At 43.6% G+C, this 22,459-nt stretch overlaps 1 protein-coding gene across 15 annotated transcripts in view; it reads right to left on the reverse strand.

Annotated features, from left to right (window-relative positions):
* The window catches only part of Dennd1a (DENN domain containing 1A), a 477,089-nt gene that overhangs the window by 128,200 nt on the left and 326,430 nt on the right, over window positions 1-22,459 (reverse strand). For all 15 annotated transcript variants that reach the window (XM_060390076.1, XM_021633350.2, XM_021633349.2 and 12 more), the window contains one exon: window positions 18,105-18,230. In XM_060390076.1, coding sequence (XP_060246059.1) covers window positions 18,105-18,230 — 126 coding nt within the window. The remainder of the gene's footprint in view (window positions 1-18,104; window positions 18,231-22,459) is intronic.

Genomic DNA, 22,459 nt, shown 5'->3' on the forward strand with positions numbered 1-22,459 from the left:
ACTGCTGAGCTATCCCTCCAAACCCATCCTACCAACTCTTTTAACAGTTTAGTTCCTTTTCCCTAAGACTCACTTGCACACGTTTTTTCATAAGTGTATGTGGCCTAAGATAATTTACACTCTGCTAACTGCTGAGCCTTAAAGTCACTATCATAGTGCATGCCAAGAAGCCATGCATGTTAGAGCTGCAACACAATGATTATCCCAGCCATCTACCACAACACACAAAGACACTACCATATAATGCATATTTGAATTATTCTCAATTTTTGAAGAATAAGAACATTTTCATACCTCTTATCCCACATGAGCAAGAATTTCAACTTTATAAGATAATGCCATACTATTTTCCAAAACTGTGGTTTAATTTACTTTTCTAGAATCAAGAGCCACTATCACTCCATATTCATCAATGTAAAGCACTGACTTCATAATCTCTGCTGATCTAATGTACACAAAATATAATGGTTTTCTAGACCACTGTACATCACTAAAAAGCTGGGCATATCTGACTTGACAAGCTGGGGTGAACGGGAAGGGGGGCTCCCCTTATCTGAGGAATAGGAGAAGGAGGAAGGAGGAAGGGTGGGACTGAGAGGCAAGGTGGGATGGGGCCACAAAAAGGATATAAATTGAAAAAAAAATTAAATTTAATAAAAAGCTGGGCATATATGCCTCAGTTTATGAATCATCCATGCTGCTTCTTCTGTGAAATGTCTATTCAAATCTCCCAATTTAAAAAACAATTCCAGTGGCAAGAAGATTAAGGGGCTGGTGTGGTCTTGTCCTAGTATCCCATGAGGCCTCTGGCTTCTCAGGAAATAGCATCAGGGCTTTTTTCCAGAAATGGAAGCCCTCCTGAGGGGAATCTACCAAGCAGCACACAGGCCAGAAAGAAGGGAGAAGCAGTTCTAGATCAAAGCAGGGAGACAACCTAGAAAACGGCAGAGGGCTGCTGCTGATCTTCAAAGCACTATCAGTATGGCCAGCGCTGAGATTCAGAAGGGCTTTCATGAACACCATTTCATTCTAACATCAGGAAACCCAACTTTACATAAGACAAACAATAAGAAAGCACCAAGGTCAAACCCCATGCAAAATTATTATGAGGAAAAAAAAAAAAAGAATAATATCCCTATGGACCATGAAAGCTTGCCTGAAAGAAATGACCATAAAAATGTATTAAAACTACATCTTGGTGCTAGAAAGATGATTCAGGTGTTTAGAACATGTACTGCTCTTCCACAGGTTCTCTGGTCTCTAAGCACACATGAACACAGCCCCACCCAAACACAATTTTAAAATAATAAAAATATGGGACTGGAGAGATGGCTCAGTGGTTAAGAGCACTGGCTGCTGTTTTAGAAGACCTGGGTTCAGCTCCCAGCACACACATGGCAGCTCACAACGGTCTGTAATTTCAGTTTCTAGACATCCAGAGCCCTTTTCTGGCCTCCATGGGTATTGCATGTATATGTATATGCAGGAAAAACATCCATACACACAAAACAAAAATAATAAAAAAAAGCCTATATACTATGTTAAAATGAGCTAAAGACACCAAGGCATGAAAGAACTACATAGATCTTAATCATACAAATTTAGAAATCTAAGAAGAAAAAAACTAAAAGATTTTGAAATTAGAGAAAATCCACTCATCAAAGAATGCCTTAAGGAAATTATTATTAATTTGAATAATATGAAATACTCAAAGGAAAAAAATAAAGATTTTAAAGAAACTAAGAAATATTGGAAACAGGCAAAGAAGATGAAAAACATGACTAGTTTTGTGTGTGTGTAGGAAACTTAATGCTAAAACCTATGATTTAAAAAATTCTTTTTAAAAAAGATTTTATATATATATATTTGTCTTCATGTATTCTGCATACCAAAAGAGAACATCAGATCTCATGGGACTACAGTTATAGACAGTTGTGAGCTGCCATGTGGGTGCTGAGAACTGAGCTTAGATCCTCTAGAAGAATATCCAGTGCTCTGAATCACTGAATAATCTTTACAGCCTAGAAAAATTTCTTGAAACAAACAAACAAACAAAAAAGATGTACAATAAGGTATGTTTTCAATTCTGAACAGCAGCACAGCAGGATTGGCACAGTGACCAGCAAGCAGAACTCGTGGCCATAAAACACAAGTGATTGTGTTTCTCAGGTGAGAGGATACCCCACAGTGGGGGATTCAATCAGCTTTAACTCACCCAGCTAAACCTTGGAAGGTATGTTTTCTACATAACTAAAACTTATTTCTAATATTCTGAGGGACTACGTAACATAAGTGATGCTACAGAATGACCCCTCCAGACAGTCTAGTCAATCTGCTAGACAAGAGAAGGTTAGGGGGAGAGAATGGAGAAAGAAACAACAAATGAACCCATGGGCATCTAGTAAGAAATAACACATACCTGACTAAAGAAAGAAAATCAAGATTACCTTAAGACTTTAACAGATTTACCAGACTTACACCCTTAGACAATACTCAAGGAAAGTATAAGCTTCTGCCAAGAAAAATGACTTCTATGTATAAAAGGTATAGAAAAATTATCAGTATTTAACTTCTGTGCTGATTGATTTTGATCAACTTGACATAAACCTAGACGTATCTGGAAAGAGGAAATCCTAATTGAGGAACTGTTTCTATCAAACTGTTCCATCAGTATGTCTGTGGGGTCCTGATTGTTGATTGATGTGGAAGGTTCCAACCTACTGTGAGTGGGGCCACCCTGGGCAGATGGTCCTGGGCCTAGACTGGGGAAGGCATGGTGAGCAAGCCAGTAAGCAGTTCTCCTCCATGGCTCCTGTTCTTGTTTGAGTCTCTGCCCTGACTTCTCTCAATTATCAACTCTGATTGGGACAAACAAACCTTGCTAAGGTGCTTTATGGCATTTAGTACAGCAATCATTTATTTTTTTTAGTCTGTGTGTATCACTTTGGTCACAGGACATGGAAAATTCAAGTTGATACTGAACAGGAAATTTCCCCGCTACTTTCATAATGCCAGAAGGTAGCTCATGTAGGATGGTAGGAGGAAATGTCATCAACATCTTACCCAGCTATGAACTACAATAAAGCCTGGCATGGAAAGATATGTCCATCGGTGCAATAGTGATACAAACATTATAGAGGCTACCATTCACTTTCTGAGTGGACTGAAGGCCGACTTCACAGGGTGAAAATAAATGCCAGGTTCTGGAAACCATCACTAAGATAAGTGAGAAGCAGCCAGGACAGTGTAGACTTAGACAGACTAGCCCCAGTCTCTTTCCCAGCACCTACCTCACCTGGGCATTTTGGCCAGTACCTTTCTCCGTTTGCTTTTTTGTACATCTTGCCATTTAACATGCTCACTTTCCTATTTCCTACCTGTGTCTTCCTAGAATGGGTAAGTTTTGAGGACTGGATAGAATTTAATTTATTTTGGGTGGTTGTGGGGGTCTTGGTATGTTATCTAGGCTAGCCTTGAATTTCTGGGCTCAAGGGATCTGCCCATCTCAGTCTCTGGAGTAAGCTTCAACTATAGATGCACATACTTAGCTCAGGGACTTTATTTTGCTCCCTATTGTACATCCAAACATCAAGAAGAGGGTGTGTAGAGGAAGGCCTTAGAAAACGTTTGCTTCCAGTTGTTTAAGTGATTTCAACTCTCCATGCTTCAAGTTTCACAACCAGCACATCAGGAATAACGCAGTGCACATTTACCCAAGAAAATAAAAACAAAGGAAACACAGCAGAAACCCATAAACATCAGGCACCTTCCTCTCAGGCTGTTTTGTTTGACACTTATCCATGAAGGGTAACACCGGTCACTTCTGTATAAAAGTTCGTTTCAGAGACAAGATGATAATGACCTTTTAAGCTGGCAACTGACTTGTTCAGGACAACCCCAAACCCTACATGCCATTGTTAATGCTGTAAAGATGAGAGTGAAAATGTAGCACAGTAGGAAGACAGGCGAAGAAAGTCTAAGGTAAGTGGCATATGAATAACACCAGTGAGCTGTGACTGATAGGAACAGGGCTGAGTGGAGACCTGCCAGGTCACATCACTAGCAGGGACCAGCAAACCAAACATAAAATAATCTCCAGCTAAAGGCTTTCCAAACTCCTGCCACGCCTCCATGGAATGTGACTGCTGGTGAATTGGGCATCGCTGGATAAAAGGCTTCTTGTGGCGGGCAGGGAAGAACACAGACAAGGAGTTTACTTCTGCCATTGCATTTGATTCTCAAAGCAATTTCATGAGGGTGGCATTCTTAGCCCCACTTAGCAAATGAAAATCCTGTGGTTCAGGGAGGAGGGTGCTCAAGGCTTTAAATGCTAGCTCTCCCAGGATCTCATTTTTATTTTTTTTAAAAAAAACTTGTTCCAAGTGAATTCAACAATACATATAGAGTACTTCTCCAACACTAGGGTTACCCAGGGTATGTTTCATAAGATTTTCCCACCTGACAGCCTCTAGGAGGAGACCACATCACAATACCAAACTGAACATCTACTCGCTGATCATTGCTAGGCAATAGATGTCAGCAAATTCATTGAAGTTAGAGGGTAGTCAATCAACATGCACAATTTTCTGACATTCCTGTTTATTGCTGGATAAGCCCCATGAAGTTTTAGATATCTTCCTCTTACTTCATAATGAGGTAGGGACAAGCCAAACACAGATCATTGAGCCCCCATTAAGGTATTTTTTTCTCTTTCTTGATTTATAATTGAGAAAACAGGGTTCAAGAAGGCATGGTAACTTGTCTGGAGCCACATAGCTAGAATAGGTAGAGGACAGGTTTGCATCAAGTCCACTGAAAACTCAAGGGACTTTATTACGTTATTCACCATGTACTAATTGCTAAGGAAGAGTGGTCCATAAATAGCCAACTATCTGGTTGAGACTTGTCCCAACACTCCTGCTCTGCTCTGCACAGATGGGCCCAACCCCTGCACATGAAATTCTTTGGTTCTAGATCACCTGGCTGCTCACTTGGTTTGGCCCAAATGAAGCATCAATGAGACATGGAGGGGGAAGCTCAGGAAGGGGAAGCTTGCAGGCTGTCACTCCAGGCTTGCTACCAGTGTGGATAGGCTGCTCAGCAATGGCTTGTCCTGTGTAACTCAAGCACCTGTGGTACAGCCCCCTCTGGCACTCACATCCCTATGCCAGGTCTCTCCTTGCCTCTGCAGGTGCTATAGACTGAGCCTGCTTTTAGGGGCTCCATCCCAATTGCATGCTTCAATCTAGTCAGCTGGTCCTCAGTCTTGGGAGCACCACCACAGCCATTGCTGGTCTCTAGGTCTCAGCTCCTCTGTAATGTTTTAGCCATTTCCTTGTATTATTACCTCTTTTTGGTCCTGGGAAGAACCTGACATGCAGGTTAAGTTGCTGGAGTTAGGGAACAAATGGAAGCCTATGGCCCTAAGCTATGAAAGCCCAGTGATGGCTGGGAACTGGGTCTCAATACCACCTGTTGGCTCAAGCTCCGTCTGATTTGACAACACATGCTTTGGAAAAATGATGAGCTTGTCTTTTTCTGCACTTCACAGTCAGGACTAGGGTAAGAAGAACACAGCTGGTATCCTAATTCTACAGTCCACATCAACCACAGTGGTTTTTCCCAAACCGCTGTGAGGAGTAAGAGCAAGGTAGGATATAAATAGAGGTCTGGTGAGGGAAAGGCTTCTGAAAAGCACGAGGCTAAGCAGAATTAACCTTTTGTTGTTCTTTTCTAAGCAGCGGGGCTTTAGTAAGATGCATGTAAATACACAAAACACTTGAAGTAGATGACATGAACATTTCAATGTCTATGGGATTAAAAACCTACCAACCCCCAACTCTTCAAGGAACACTGTGCTGGAAGTGCCAGATCATGGGACTAAACCCTTTCATGGCCATTCTCAGAGGCTGGGAGCTAGCCACCCATCTTCATCCTCAGCCAAATTCCTTCTTGTCTATGTCATGCTCCTCTGAGGCCCCTCGCCTCTGCATGTAATGCTTACTTCCTGATCCCAGGGATTCCATCCAGATGCCAGCTTCCTGGGAATGCTTCCCTTCTGCCCCTGCCCCTAGCTGCCATGAAGATCCCTGACATCTCCCACAATACTCCATTCCTGGAGTTTCCTCCTCTGACTGCAGCTTTCTGTTCATTTCCTGCCTCCTCCTCAGTGTCCTTAAGAAAAGTGACTGAGTCTGATCTGTCACAGCATGCCAGTTAGTGTGTAGGACAGGGTGGGTAGTTGGTCAAGGCCATCGGAGGATCACACATTTCCAGATTTTCAAATGCTAGTAGCAATTTTTACTCTGAAGGTTTGATGATAACTGCCTTAAAATTAACAACTTAAAATAAAAATGATTGTTATGGGAATCTTTGTTAAATCCACTCTTTAATGAATGCAGTTACTTTTATTATGGTAAGAATAATTGATTTTAAAAAATCCTAAAATTAGCTGGACACAGCCATGAAGAAATGTGGGCCAATGCTGCCGTGAGAAAGCTCACCACCACTAGGTGTCAGCCCAGGAAAAGAGGAGGAGGGCTGCATTCAAACTCATGTTTTACTTGTTCATCCAATTATCACTATAAATACCAAATATTTAAACAACAAAATATTAGGCAATTAAAATTATTTATTAAGGGAATGTTTTTAAAAAGATATATAAAATTTTGACATTTCCCCTTTGCAGAATAGTTTATAAATGGTGTTATTTTAACCTGTATTTGTCAAGAAACATTTGCACAGATTAGAGGAACTGACTCCTAAGAGGAAAATCAGCTCAGTTTCCTTCTGAAAGGCCCCCAAACTGTATGTTACACCGACCATATGGTCATCCCCACTGTGGAGTGTGTGCAGGGCAAAGAGTGTGGCCCCTAGAGTTAGGCAGATGGAGGGGCTGGATCCTGGTTCTGCCATTCTGAAACAGTGACAGCACCTTTCGCAGTCTCAGCTTCTTGTCAATAAAATGGGGCTATCCCACTCTCCCTGTGTGGGGACTGAAAAGCAACAAGGGCACTGTGCTATGTAAAAAAGCCCCCAACGGGATAAGTGCTCTAGTCCTTTAGGTCTTAATGATCTATTTAACAAAACTGCTTCTCAGGTCCCAAACAACAAGTGACAGTATAAGAGCTACAATCATTTCATTTGTTCAAAGGAGAGCTGTTGAGGACATCCTAGATGCCAAGCAGGCTCTGTGCCAGGGATACATGTGCAAACATGACACTCCACAGCTTCCCGACCAGGTCTCTAGCTCCTCTTGGGAGGTGGTGACAGACTGTAGTGTCATCAGCTACTGCAGAATGTATCCCACAACCTGCCCATGGAAAGCCAGTGTGCTCGGAAGCCCAACAGCAGGGAGGGGAAGGCAATCTACCATTTTCTCCTCTACTCATCCTAAGGACCCCAGCACCACGGCTCTGGGAACTCTATACAGGCTTCTACTGTGTACTGGGTTAGGAAAGAGGTGAGTCTTGTCCTGCACTTGAGATGCTCACAGCCTGGCTATACATGCAGTTACAGGGGGCTCCAAACTGTCAGGTGTCATCACTGTAAATGAATCAGAAAGATTTCTTCTACAGGGTCTCACTGAAAAGGCAAAGGGTTATGTAATAAAACTGTTTGATTTTGATACAGTAAGTGTAACCACTTAAGCTTGCTTCTGCTTCCAACAAAGCTACAGCATTACTACTGTCACAGCCAGTCCTGTGACAAGCTCTCTTTCTGCACATATAACCTGAAGAGAATATACACTGTGCACAATGACTTTACACATGGTCCTTTCCAGAGTGTAAATGGCTCTGGTCAGCCACCAGATAGCTTCCTGGCCAGGCCTTTGTTCAATGTTGACATGTTTGCTCTGTGTGTCAGCTTATGTGTGGATGCTGTAGGTGACACCTGTTTGGTTATTGTTTTTGTTTGTTTGTTTTTGAGACAGGATTTCTCTGCATAGCCTTGGCTGTCCTGGAATTCTGTCTGTAGTACAGGCTGGCCTTGAACTCAGAAATCTGACTGCTTCTGCCTCCCGAGTGCTGGGATTAAAGGCATGCACTACCACCTGTCTACATGTTTGTTTTTAAACTAAGTGGCTACACTAAAACATGACCACCACTCTAAGCATTGAAAGCAGGCATCAGCTGTTCACACAATCACTGGCTGAACATGTATGTGAGGGACACCAGGCCTGAAAACTCATTCTAAAGAAGCAACACAAGACAGGAGACAGGATTACCAAATGAAACCGCGTCAAGGCCCAGTGTTCTGCTATGATAACCTGTACCATGCTGGTTATATTTCACTTTGTTGCATCTTCTCACACTTGGGGCCTGACTTTTTTCAACTGGGCAGTCTACTTCTAGAGCAATGGCTCTCACTGCATCAGGCACTTATTGTGTGAATCTGAGCTACAAAGCTCCCCTCCTGAGCTGTACCAGTATCTATGCTGTGGATGATTTGGTGCCAGTGCTGAACCACAGTCACTTTTCTCAATGGCAAATCTCTCTCGTACAAAGTAGAAAAAAAGTTTCAATTATATTTTCTCTAATATATTTTAAAAACTGACTCTAATGAATGCTCTCATGTTGAACCACACCTGCCTGTAAGTGCTGGGAGCAACCACACAGATGAACAAACAGCAAATGCTTATTAAAGAAAATCATTAATTGTGGGATTTCGTTCAATTCTGGCATGTAGCATTTGAGAGAAAGAACGCATTTCCTCTGCTGGCTCAAAAGTGAAGATGGACTAGCTGTAAGCTTTGTGCTCTGAATGGCTACAGGTGCCCTGCAGCACACACATAAACGTCTCTGTTCTAGGATGCACTAGCCCCATTCTCTCTTCTTTGCACTTTACCTGTCATCCACGAAAGGCCAACTTATAGCCAGTATCTTTATCAGCACGCACTGTGTGGGTGTTTTATATACATAGCATTATTTTTCTCAATAATCACAAAAAGTAGGAGCTATTTTCATTTACAGGTGAGAATTGCGAGACTCCAGAGGCAGTCTTTGACAGAGGAGGGCACCAGATCTCACTATAGATGGTTGTATAAGAGCCAGCAGGCAGTTGCTAGGAATTGAACTCAGGACCTATAGAAGGGCAGACAGTGCTCTTAACCTCTGAGCCATCTCTCCAACCCAGAGATGGACTTTGAAATGCAAGCACTACTACATGAGATAGTCAAAGCCAGATATCCACAGCCATGCTTTCCCCTCAAGCTGTGACCTTCTCAACTCTCTAGAGTTACAGAGCTGCTGTGGTGGCTCTGAGGGTGCAGTGCTCTGTGTGTAAATAAAAGTATTTTGGTGAAGAAAACAATTTGGCAGTTCCATAGGGCTGCGGTATGGCTCAGTGGAAAAGCATGAAGTCCATCTTAGCCTCACAAAGCAAATAAAATGTTAAAATGCTGAATTGCCACATGGCACAGCAGCTCCCCCCGGAGCTCTAGGGCTTGTGCACATGCGATAGAACTAGTCACAAGAGCCAAGAAGTGAGAGAACTTACTCTTATGAAGTCCAGATTTGTAGGAAACGTTTGTGAAAGGTCAACAGATGAAGGGAAAACACACTGTGGTTTGTCCATGTACAGACTATTCCTCAGCTTGAAAAGGGATGACATTTTGATATCTATTGCAACTTGGATAAACTTGGAATTTATGTCACATGAAATAAGCCAGACATAAAAGGACAAACATGGTACTATTATACTTCTAAAAAACATTAATGGAAAATTCATAGACAGTAGATTAGAAATTACCAAGTGCTGCAGGAGATAGAGATGAGAAGTTATTGGGTAACGAACACTCAGGGTCACTTGAGAGTGATGGGAAATTGTAAAAACACAGTGGTGATGGCTGTGTAGCCCTGTGAATGCAGCAGCACCTGAGCTGTGCAACTGGCAATGGTTAGAACAACAAATATTGTGTTTTCCATAATTGAAAATAATACGTGTAAAGATAGACTTCGGGTCCATTCCAGGCTCCCCCCATTCATAAGCTTCGTGGAGAGTCGCAAGGGCCATGCACAGTCAGATTCCAGTCTCCTGGTTTCCTTGTTTCTCATCTGCGCGGAGAGTAGTGACTTAAGGCTCCTCGAGCCCTTTTTGGTCAAGATAGAAACATGGGCGGTTAATCACTGCCCTATTAGTGCTCTAGAAATCCTCTGTATACCACAGCCCACAGTGGCCCCTTGGCATGTCTCACTCTGAGCCTCTCTTATATGAGTTAAGTGGCCAGGAGAAACTGGCCTTTTCCCACACTAGGACAAGGAGGCCCCACAGTCAGGCTCCTGCACATACCTAAATTTCTTCTACCCAGAAGGCTTATAAGTAAGAGCATTCCAAAGCTTTATTCACAGTTTTTATTCACAGAGATGTTGGTGGAGTATTACCCAAAGTATTGAAAGGTGAGAACAACCTAACAGCCCAGCAGGAGAGTGTGGCCATGGCAATAATGGCTGTGGCCTACTCAGTGATATGCAGTGTAAAATATGTCCCCATTCAATGTGGGACAAACAGATTTTAATCTTTAATCTATTGAACTCTGAATACCCTTTGCATCATGGGAAGTGAGTAAATGCAATGCATTCATAAAGCCCATGAACACACACACACACACACACACACACACACACATTTGGTGGAGTTGTGGTGATGCCTTAATTTTTCTATTTAAGAATAATTTTCTATTTCCCATCACTTTAAACACAGGTTTCTTTCTGCAAACTCAAGAGATCAACAAGTTTACTCATGCAGAATTCTGATATGTGTGGTGCAGTTCCGACCTGCTGCAACACAGCCTGGTGCATTCATGCTTGAAAGCCAAACTATCAAATCTGCCTTTATCTTAACTTCTGTGCCTTTGAGGAGTTTTAGGTGGATAAATATGACTCTGCAGAATCATGTAGGAAAGCAAGAGCTGAAAGGTGAATCTCACGAGTGTCCCTTCTCTGAATCTAGAATAGGCTGAAGTGAATGGGTGCTGTGTGTTCATATAGCTTGTTTATAGCACACACCCCACAACTATGGGCAGGATCTGGGCTCCTGTCATCTTGAGGAAAGCAGGCCAGTGGGTTGGCCCTGAGAGGGCCACACTAGCTAACTCAATAAAGAATTCCTGTAATCTTCCACCAAACCGTGTTTTCACAGCTACCACACAGAACAGGCCACTTCTCCAGGTGCCAATGTGGCCAGGTCCTACTCTTTGGTAGACATTTCCAGGACCCACAGTAGCCAGGTACAGGAAATGTGTCCTCACATGCACTGCCCCAAGGCAACTACATATAGAGGAGTTAAGAGATTGCACACAAGGAACAAATGAAAGCCTAGACTCTATCTTCAAGACTGGCTAGTGTGCTTCAACAGGGGTGGATCAGTCTTGCTCAGATTTCCTGATGATATTATTTTAAACAAAGGAGCAAGGTAGAATATTATTTTTAAAAAGCATGCCTTTTCCTTAGGAGGGAGAAAGGGGACTATTCAAGGCAAACTCAAGAATCACACTACTATCCACACCCTGTGAAAGTTGCACTCTTCTACCAAGCAGATAATGGACCTTTGGCCTAGCAATTAAAATCATTTGTCTTTTATCCCCTTCTTGCCAAAAAGAACCCCAGCCCTAACTAGTTAATCCCCAACACACACACTGCTGCTCCCAGAGTTGCCTGGCAACTACCAGGAGGCGTGTCAGAGAGCAAGAAAGGCCTAAATAAATGAGCTGGAGCCTGTGCTGTGCTTGACATGGATAAAGAGGTTCTCTGAAAGGGGCTTCCTGGCTGCTTGTGGTTTTGCCATTTAAGTGCGAAGAACAAGTTTGCTTGGATAACACTGTTAAATACCTTGGGCTTTGCCACTGATGTTTTCCAGGTAACTGAAAAGTGGGTCACATGTCCCTGTGATTTGCAGACACCTCCCCTCATCCAGGGAGAAGCTTACCTCCAGAGTGGACAGAATAGGGAGCAATGCATGCACAAGGAACACAGACCTGGGGCCCATCCCTGCCTCCCACACTTCCTAGTCCTTTCATTTCTTATACCTATCTTCTATCCATTGGTCCAAAATATACTAGCTAGCACCTACACTGTGCCATGGCCTGTGCTTGGCACAGGAAAGTAAAAGAATTATTAGGATTGAACATGTGAGAACTAGAGAAAGACAGGCAGGGAGTACAGTGGGAGGAACCTTGTCTTGCAGTCACCTCCTGGCTCTCCTACGTTCTGGGAAGTCATTGCCAAGTAGAGCCTCTGCCCCATCTTCAGAACGGACAAGACAAAGGTCAGGTAAATGGAGAAGATGGTGGCTGGGAAGCCACTGAGGAGGGATGGGCACAGTTATTCTCTCACCTCACTTTCCGACTAGGGGAAGTCCCTTTGAAAAAACTCATCTAGCCCTGAAAAGACCCACCTAGCCCAGGCTAGACATAGAATGGAGCAGCCTCAGCAGAGGGCCTTTCCTTTCCCTTTGGATATGGATAAAGCAAAGCTCAAAGGCACTCTGAATGTTTCCAGCAGGAAACAAAACAAAACAAAACAAAACAAAAAACAAATAAATAAAAAAAACCCAAAACCAAAAACCAAAACCAAAGCACAAAGGCTCAAGTGAGCTCTACGCCATAGGCAGAAGCCTTTCAGGCCAGGACTGGTCCCTCTACACAGGCAGGCAGGGATCAACTGGCCCTGCAGGAACTGCATCCCAAATACTATTGGCTAGAAAGGAACCCTAGTGAGGAAGAGCAGACATGCTAGGTAGGTGTTCCAGGGCTGGTAGGCAGGATATGGGCTGGGCTTATCCAAACTTCACTACAATCCTGTAAGGGGCAGGCTCCACATAGAAAGAAACTGAGGCTTAGAGGTATAAAGGAGCCCCAAGTCACAACTATCTTAGGAGCAGAGCAGAAAGCAGCACTCATGTTTTTCAGAGCAATGCAAGGGTGGTTATTCTGAGGTCACCAGTTTCCTACTACAACACAACACTGGTCTGGGTTGGAAGTCACCACACCCACTTGGACAGCAAGACACCACAAGTAGTAATGGCAAGTGTAGCAGAGGGGTGGGCAGGGATTCCCAGGCTGCTCAGGAACCTCCTCTCTGCAGGCTTTCTCTGCTCTCAGCCTCCTGTTCCTCTTTTCAGCCTCTTGGGTTCTGCTCTGCACATGGCCACCTATTTCCTCCTCCCCTCAGCACTAACGCTTGAAATGTTCTTGGATTCTTTGACCCAGTAAATCCATGCTAGAGAAAGTGCTTAAGAAAAATCATTCCGGACACTGTGGGCCACACTCCTGGGCCAGGTGCTGTGGAAATGAGTAGAGTGGAGTGATGGGAGAGGAAGAGAAGCTGAGCAGTTTATGTGCTATGAAGAGAGGTGGAGTTTGAGACTCGAAGGCAGTTGCCATTCTTACTCCTTGGGAAATGGTGAATCACACTCTCCAACAGTAGAGCCAGTAACAATGCAAGTGCCAGTGGCCTGTGCCTTCTTCCTTTGAGAATATGACCACTGTGTGAGTCACTGTGACTCCCAGAGCTGCCTGTTAGCCCAGGAAGAAGAGCAGTACCTGCAGAGTGGAGACCCACACTTGCCTCGCCATGTTCTCCGTGTTTACTTCTCATCATTGGCCTATCTCTCTAGTTGGTTGTGGTGGTGGTTCAGCCATGAGACTGGACAACTCTGCGTTGAGTTACAGTTTTTCTGTGCTGTGTTTAACTTTGACCAGGGTTTTATTTCCTTTCGAGTCTTAGGGTTGAACAAATATTTAACCATCTATCTTTCAAAAGGTATTCATTTACCTTTCAGTGATACCATATCACTGCTGACATGGTATGTATGGGTGCCACTATGATGAGCAAGTATGTTGTGGAGAGATGGGAAAGAAAGACAAGTAGAACGGTTTGTGCAGTATGAAGAGAGGCAGAACTGGAGACACGAGGGTGGTGAGGAACAGCCTTATGTGAGTAACCTGCACTGCCACCTGAGGCCATAACGAAGTCCTGGCCTATGCTGATGCTGAGGGCCATGTCTAGGTCTGTGGTCCTTTAGCAGCAGGGGTTTGCTATGTCAATGTCTGCAGACCACATTACCACCAAAGGCCATGTTAATGTTGAGGGCTGAGTAGAGCTGGCCCTGACTGTTCACCTGGGCAGTGTGGGAGAACTGGCCCCACCCCTCACTGGCTACAGCACTAGGGAGAGTGAGCCCCACACCTATCCTGGAAAGCACAGCAGAGCTGGCCCTGGTGGGGTGGTGGTGCAGGTGAGTTAGCCCCAAGGGCATGAGAGCAAGGGAGCCAGTCTAGGAGAGCTGGCCCTGCCCCTCACCTGGGCAAAGTAGAAGAGCTGACCCTGGTGGTATGGGTGCAGGAGAGATGGAAGGCAGACCAACTCAGCTACCACCCATGCCCAGACACAGTACACCGGGTAGATGTGTACCCCAGCATCTACCCGATCTATGAACTGCTGGAGCTTATGATGAAGCCAGCCTTGCAGAGCCAAAGTTGCAGGATCTCTATGACACAGGGCAAAACCCGGATATCTGAGAGGAGGATCTGAGGATCCAGTATTGAAAGTATAGCAGAAACCAGAGGCCTTGAATCAGTCCAATGACTCATCGTAATGAACATTTGCAAGCAAAGAAGTGTGGCCGGCAAAAGGATATACTGTATGGCACACTGTAGCTTCATGGCAAGATTTTTTGTTTTGTTTTGCTTTCTTCACAGAGGGGGCATTGCAAGGGCAGATATGGAAGAATGGGGAGAAGAGTGAGATTGGGGTATATGATATGAAATTCACAAAGATTCAATAAAGTTTTAAAATATTCTAATAGAAAAAACTAAAAAAAAAAAAAAAAAAAAAAGGAAAAAATTATTCAAACCACACATGAAGACTTAGAAAAAGGTGTTCCCGTAAGTGTGGCTTAAAGGTGGGGAATGCCAACAACAGTCAGTAAAGACAGCTTAAGGATACTGAGTGGGCCCTGGACCTGGTTTCAGATCGTAGGGACTAGAGAGCAATCTGTCAGTGGGCTTATATATTTGTCTTTTGGGAGCCTCCCTGGTAACTATGGTCCACAGCCAGGCTGTTATCAATGACATTTGATAAAGAGATTTTATATGATGTGAAAAGTGCTTACTTATATTAAAAAGCCAAAACAGATTATTAAGTGGGATGCTAGATTGTTTTGTCAAGGATAGCTCAACTGCCTGAAAGAAAACTAAACAAAACAAAAATAAAACCCCAAACAAAATGATCCAAAAGCAAATCAAAGACAAGATAGGGCAGAAGCTGACACACCACTTTAACTCATCTTCTTCAAAATTGGGTTTAGAAAAATTTGTCTATCTATTTATTTATTTTTCTTCACAATTTATATATTCCAACTATATATCATTATATATCCCAATTGAAGTCCCTCCTTCAACTCCCCCAGTCTCACACTCCCTCCCTTTTCCCCTCTATCTTCTTCTCCTAGTCTACTAGGAGGGGAGGTCTCCCCTATTCCAGGCTGCTTCTTATTTCTACTTCTGCTTCTTTAAACATTTTAACCAAGAGCAGATGCTGTTTATTTTATTTTCTACTGTCAGTACAATGGCTAGAACTCAGGGCCTTGTATATACCATGCAGGCTCTCTGCCACTGAGCTACATCCCCAGTCTAACTGGTACAATCTCTCTCTCTCTCTCTCTCTCTCTCTCCCTCTCTCTCTCTCTCTTTCTCTCATTATGAGTATGTGTGAATGCGTCTATGTGCTTGAATTCTGTTGCTCACAGAGACCAGAAGAAGGTATCACCTCTTCTGGTGCTAGAATTACAGGCGGTTATGTGAATAATGTGGGTACTGGGAACTGAACTCAGGTCTTCTGCAGGGACAGTATACACTCATAACTGTTGAGTCATTTTCTCAGCCTTAATTGGTGTGATTTTATGAGCAGACAAACAACTGAAAGATGTACAATTCTGGGGAAGCATTCCTATGCCACAGCACCATCTGCCCCACACCCCAGATCATCACCATTCTCCCAGCCTTATAGCCACTTTCCATGCTCACGTGTGCTTTGATGCCATTTTAAACAATCTTGCATGAGAAATTGTGCTATCCCATTTTTTTTTTTTTTTTTTTTTTTTTAAGATGAGGAGAAGCTGGTGGAATTAAATTTATGGCTTAAAAACCACTTAAGTAACACAGTGACCGCTGTTGGTGCAATTCTTAATTGGGAAACTTCAGGCTTTGTGGTTTCCCCCTCTGTTACAGACAAAAGGTACCCCTGCACAGATGAATGAGAGTGACAGTGAAACAGTTCTATGTCTCATCGATTCCAAGATGAAAACTTCCCCCCACTGAAATATGGATGTGTCTTATAACTGATGTCCAGATCTCTTCTATGTAATACCTACAGCAAAGGTTTATCTACAACAAAGATGTCTTTGAGGACCAAATAACAACTTAGATTCAAGGAAATGTGCTGTATCTATACCCAAACCTGTTACTGATTCCAGATAATTCTTTAATGGCGATAGAGCATGGATCACATGAGGTTACAGAGATACATAAGCCATCTCATGAGTACTTACTGTGAACATTAGTGCCAATTCATTTCCACTACAAATCCCACTAGTATGAATACCATGGCATCAGGCTTTCTCCTTTCTTACCAAAGGCACTACCATCCTTTCAGTCCCCCAATCTTGGGAACCACTTTGGTATTATATGCCATTTGTCAGCTGTTATTACATCTATTATTAGGTCAAGTAATTTTTCACACTGTCTTAACTCTGAACCCTGTCATGAGCTGTATCACATCTCCACAATAGAACCTTATGTTCTTTCAAAGTAAAGTACTCACTCCTAGATCAGCATCCAAATCTCTGCTGAATCTAGCTCAGCTCCATCTCCATATCCAGACAACAAACCTTGGCATGCTCAACAGCTCATATTTGTGGAACGGTAAGGTGCTTCTGTTCTGTTCTTTCAAGCCTTACTCATCAGGTCTCACCTTTCCTAAGACACACTTCAGGGCTCTTTGATGCCAACAGCAAGCAGAAGGAAGAAGCAAGGAGGTGTATCCATTTTTGCAAGTGAAGAAAGTCAAGTTTAAGCACACAGGGTGACTTGCTCAAGTTTTATCCAGCTAAGCACAGAGCCAGTTTTAAACCCCCAGGTCTCTGCTCTTTAACCCAGAGCCTGTCAGAATTAGTTGCAACCAGCAACTCCTCTTCTGGAGGTTCAGGTGTCGAGCTCAGGTCTAGTAATATACACCTGCAGCCAATAAACTCTGGATTCTAGACATGCATGTGACAGCTTTAAGACAAGTACCAGGGTGGAAATGTGTCCAGCTTTCTGGGTCCCCCAAGCCTAGGGAAGGACTGGGACAGCTCTCCCATTTTCCTTTTAGAGAGGGGTGAGGACAATACTTTCCTTGAATTATATCGACTCTTGAAACCTTACTGGTTTGTCTGGGCCCAAGGTCATGTTAGAGTTGGAGCCAGCTCCTCTCTAGACTAGCAGGACATGGGAATCTAATTTAAACTGATAGACGTTAGAGGACCCAGAAAGGACGAAACTAGAGAAAGACTGTTGACTTAGATCAGTATGACCACAGTTCGTCTCTCACACGCAGTCTGCCTGGGTTACACATACATTATGTTCACCCAGTAGGCAAAGGTAGGCTGGGTAGAGGGACATCCATGGGAAGTTTCAAATGGAAACAGCATGAAATGGTGGAACCACCTTTGGTTTCAGGAAACACTTGACCTCTTTGTACCCATTCAACAACATCAGCTCACAGGACAGGCAAGGGAAGTGAATGGTTAATCAGGAGTAGGCAGGTAGAAAGGCTAGGCACGCAGGTAACAATATTGTTCAGCCTTCACTGTGTTACAGTTATTTAAAACATGACTATATATAGGGAACCACTGAAAAGTGAATCCCTTGGATAAGGGGTTGAAAGACAAGGGACAGTGAGGCATAGGGCAAAATCATGAGCCCACATGCACACACACACACACACACACACACACACACACACACACAACCTCCTCTAGGTGAGCCAAGGATTTCTCATATCTAGAGGTGGCCTCCTGATCCCTTACCAAACATGGATACTGTCACACGCAAAGAGGCTACTTACTGGTTCAATCTTTAGAGCATTCCGGTAGCTGCCAAAGAAAGCAGCCTGTGCCTTGAGGAAGGCTCTAGCTACCCCATCACCGGTGGTTGTGGAGACCTTCTTCAACCTGTTCTTCAGGGAGGAGATCTGGTGACACAAAAAAGAAGACAGTGTGAGAGCAGGTCATAGAGGGGCAGATGGCTGAACCTGGCACCCAGAAAGCCTTAGACAATTCCAGGAGGGGGTCAGTTTGATGGGGAAAAAGGTGTCCTCAGCATTAAGAACTGCTGTGGTATATTTCACACGTGCACTTCGGTGATGTAAGTTTAAGGTTGTACAACAATAAAAATCATCTAATTCTAAAATATTTTCACCACCTCCAGAAGAAACCTCATGTTCCCATCCTAGTCTTAGACAACCATTCACGTGCCCCACCCAGCCTGCACAAGTCATGTACATGGAACCACAGGACCAGTAGGTAGTCTCACATGATCAGAGTCTCTCATGGATCACAATGCTCAGTTTACTATATTGTAATACATTTGAAGTCTTCATTCCTTTCTGTGGTTGAACAATGTTCTATTGCATACCACACCTTATTTATCAGTTTCTGCTTTGGGAATGATGAATACTGGTGACTATTATGAGGTTTCATGGCATAGAGAAAGCAAAGGTTTGGAAGCAAGAGCCTGAATGGCAAAAATTGCTTGTGTAGTGAAGATCAGCTGAAAGGACCTATAACTGATTACAGGGGACACTTCTGTGAAGTTGTTAGAGGGGGTGAGTCATTTATCTGGATTACATCAAGGTCAGAAGAGACAGGAATAAGCATTCAGGACTCAGCCATTCTACCCCTATAAAGTGAGGGGGGACAGAATACATTGTTTGTCTGAAAGCAATTGAATATCTGTCATATCGTATGTGTGTGTAGTGTGTGTGTGCTGTGTGCAACCATGCAGTCCTCTGCTGTGCTTCCCTTTCTAGGACCATAGACTCAAAGGCCACAGTACTGTAGGGGCCCTGAGGAGTAATTCATACCCCTTGGTCCCCAGGCAGGTTCTGCCATGGATTTTCAACTTGAGCCATAAGTATGAAAAAATATGCTTTACTAAGATATTAAATATATATATATATATTTAATATATTACCTATTCCCAACCCCCCAAATAAAAACTCTGTCCCTCTTGAGGACTAGGGTGACATTTCCATCCTTTGAAATGGTGCCTGCCACTGTCGCTCTTCTTCTGGCTCCTCAAAGGCCTTGGGCCACCTGTGCTGCGGATTATTCCTCACTTAACCTTCCCTGGCCTTTCCTTTTCATTCAGGAGGTGTTTAATTACCTTGGATTCACAAGCTGCACTTCAGGTGAGCCTCTCCTAATGGCCTCATTACCATCTTACACAAAGAAGGAGTCGCTGATGGTAACTGAGCAAACAGAAGAGAGCTCCTTCCTGTCTGCCCCTGCTGGCTGAAGCTAGCCAAGTGGTCCCAGGCTCCTGACACCCCGTGAGCACCTAGGCCAAGACTTCTGAAGACCTCGCTCATCCCGCACCATGGAGAAGCCTTTGTCTTGACCCGCCAGCACTTCAAACTTTGAAACTGCAAGTCTATGTGTATCTAATGGCTCAGAATTGCATTCTGTCTCTTAAATAAAGGCAAAGGAAGAAAATGGAAGGCTTAAATAACCTGCCATCATACATCTAAAGCTGAACTTGCCCTGAGTGTTCCTGGGGTGCTGGTCATATCACTACATAGGGTTTTGTCAGGGGGTAATTTGGGGTGGTAGAAGAGTTAGTGACGATGGCTTCCTCCTTTAATCAGTTGTCACAGGAGGAAGACAAAAAAAAAAAAAAAAAAAAAAAAGAGGGAAGAGGGTACCAGACTGCATGCAACAGTTCCTCTCTATAGCAGCCCTCTTCCTCTTCGATTCACCTTGGTTAGGCACTGTGGCACCATCAAGGCAACTCCTGGGCCATAGGCCAGACTATATACCTCCCCATCCTTGCTCACAGATACTCTGATCTCATCAGCACCATCCCCAACGTGCCCTCATGACCTTTCAGTGCACATGACCTTGCTCTGTGAGGTGCATCTCAATCCATTATCTAGGTGGGCTGTCTGCTTTTACCTTCTTTTCAGTGCCATCTATCCATCACTATACTAGTAATCTTGTAAATAATCAAAACACACCCACTTTAATCCTGGGCCAAATCCTCTGGCATCTGGGCCCTCCCCATTACCACCTTTGGGAATAGCTGGGCTGCTTAGACCAGGCTGGGAAGAACAGTGTATATAGCATGAATCATTTAATAACTCATGTAAATATATATGTGTGCAACAAAAAGCCTGAAGTGTCAAGCACCAACTGCTGACTATGTAAGGGTGCTTTCACTCTGTTTTATAAAATGGATTGTTTTGATTATCTTTATAAAAACACATGTTATTTTCATAACAAAGAAGTAGAGTGAGATATTTTTCTTTAATGGTGAAATTAGCCACTGCCTTGGGGTAAGGGAAAGAGGGAATGCAGATGTTCCTCCATCTGTAAAGCCTCTTTGACCACTAGGCTAGGCCTGTGGACCATGAAGATAGTTCTACCATGAGCTGCAGTCTATCATCTCTCTTGCTAGCCTCAGAGCCTCCTGTGCATCACTCCCTACAGAATGAAAGAAAAAGGGAGTAAGCACAGAGGCATAGCATAGAAACTGGCTGAGGGGGGGCACTGCCAACTGGCCTTCTACCTATTGCCACTGACCGCTGTCTCTGTGTTCCCTTCTATGCTTTCAGTATGTAGATGCTTGTTTACCTGGCTGCTGAGCTAAATCTCACTCAGTCCTGTTCCCCCACCACACCCTCTGCTCCTACGCAGGTCCTTTCCTGCTGAGATAAGCAGCTAACTTTGAAGAATGCGGTCCTAGCTCAACATTCTTTTAAGCAAAGCTGCCTTTCCCAAGCTTACTCAGGCTTAGTGGTCAAGAGACAAGGATGGTATCACCCACCATGGGCTGGGCCTTCTCCCAACTGGATCTCATGGAGGAAGTTCCTCAACTGAGACTCCTTCCTCTTTGATGACTCTAACTTGTGTCAAGTTGACACACAAAACCAGCCAGTACATATATATTGTAAGGATTTGAGTACAATGACTATGAACTCTAAATGGATGCAGTAGGCTACCTGGATTTGTTTTGTTATCAGTCCAAATGTTATCTTCCAACAGGACTACTGCAACTGTCTTTGAGCTGGTGTTTTTTTCTCTATTTTCTCCCAGGGTGTATCATGACACTCTCCCTCTGTAATTTTCAGGGCTCCCTATGGCTAATACAGTAAGCTGTCTACAGCTTTTAGCAAAGCCTCATTTCCAGCTCTGCCTTCTACTTGATTTAATGCCTCAAATCCCATTACTAATATTCATAATTGAAAACTATAACAAAATCCTCAATACTTTTTTAGAGTCTTATAAACTTCTGTGAGGCCCCTTATCAAACCCTATACAACATGCTCAGGGCTCACAAGCCTCTTCTTTGTTGATAATCAATGCTGAAGATATGCTGGGATGGAGTTACAACATGAATGAATGAGGAGGCAGAGCTCCTGGGGCCTTTTAATCCAATTCTTGGCAACCAGTAGAAATGAGCTCACTACTGGTTAAAAGGGGGGTTGTTCCACACCTTATATCATTTAACTTTTCTTTTCTTTTCTTTTTTTTTGGAAAGTGTCTCTCTGTGTATCCCTGGCTTTCCTGGCGCTAAGCATGTAGACCAGGCAGGCCTTGAACTCACAGAGATCTGCCCCTGCTCCCCAACACCCCCATCCCAATGCCGGGATTAAAGGCATGTGCTATCACACCCAACTTCCTTTAGCTCTTTATGTAACAGCAGATTATGTATCTTTATCTATGAAGGAGGAAGATAACCCTTGCAACACATACTAGCACTCAACAACATGTATATCTCCTTACTTGGTTACAAGTTGTGTCTTGGGGGCAGGAGAGTTATAATGGCAAACTATGAAATGTCATATCCAAGATACCCTTAACCACATTTTGCCACCAGTACTCACACCTTAAGGTGTTTCAGCCATTTTGATATTGCTCTGAGGACACAGTCCTAGCAAGGCTTGGACATGTGTCATTCAGGTGAGGTTCCTCCACGTCCATGGTTACTCCCTGAGATCTAATCCCCCTGCCTTCTCTCCCACCCCAGGACTTTTGCATAGGTTATTTCTTATTTGGAATGTTCTTACCTATCACTACTCTCTTAACTTACAATTTGGAAAATTTAAAATGAGTTTTATTCAATGATGGGAATGATCTGTCTCTTGCCCAATGTTATTCAAAAGCAGATTGCTCAGAGCACTTGAAATGTGGCTGGTATGAC

Source organism: Meriones unguiculatus, chromosome 8, assembly GCF_030254825.1.
Source record: "Meriones unguiculatus strain TT.TT164.6M chromosome 8, Bangor_MerUng_6.1, whole genome shotgun sequence".
NCBI lineage: Eukaryota > Metazoa > Chordata > Mammalia > Rodentia > Muridae > Meriones > Meriones unguiculatus.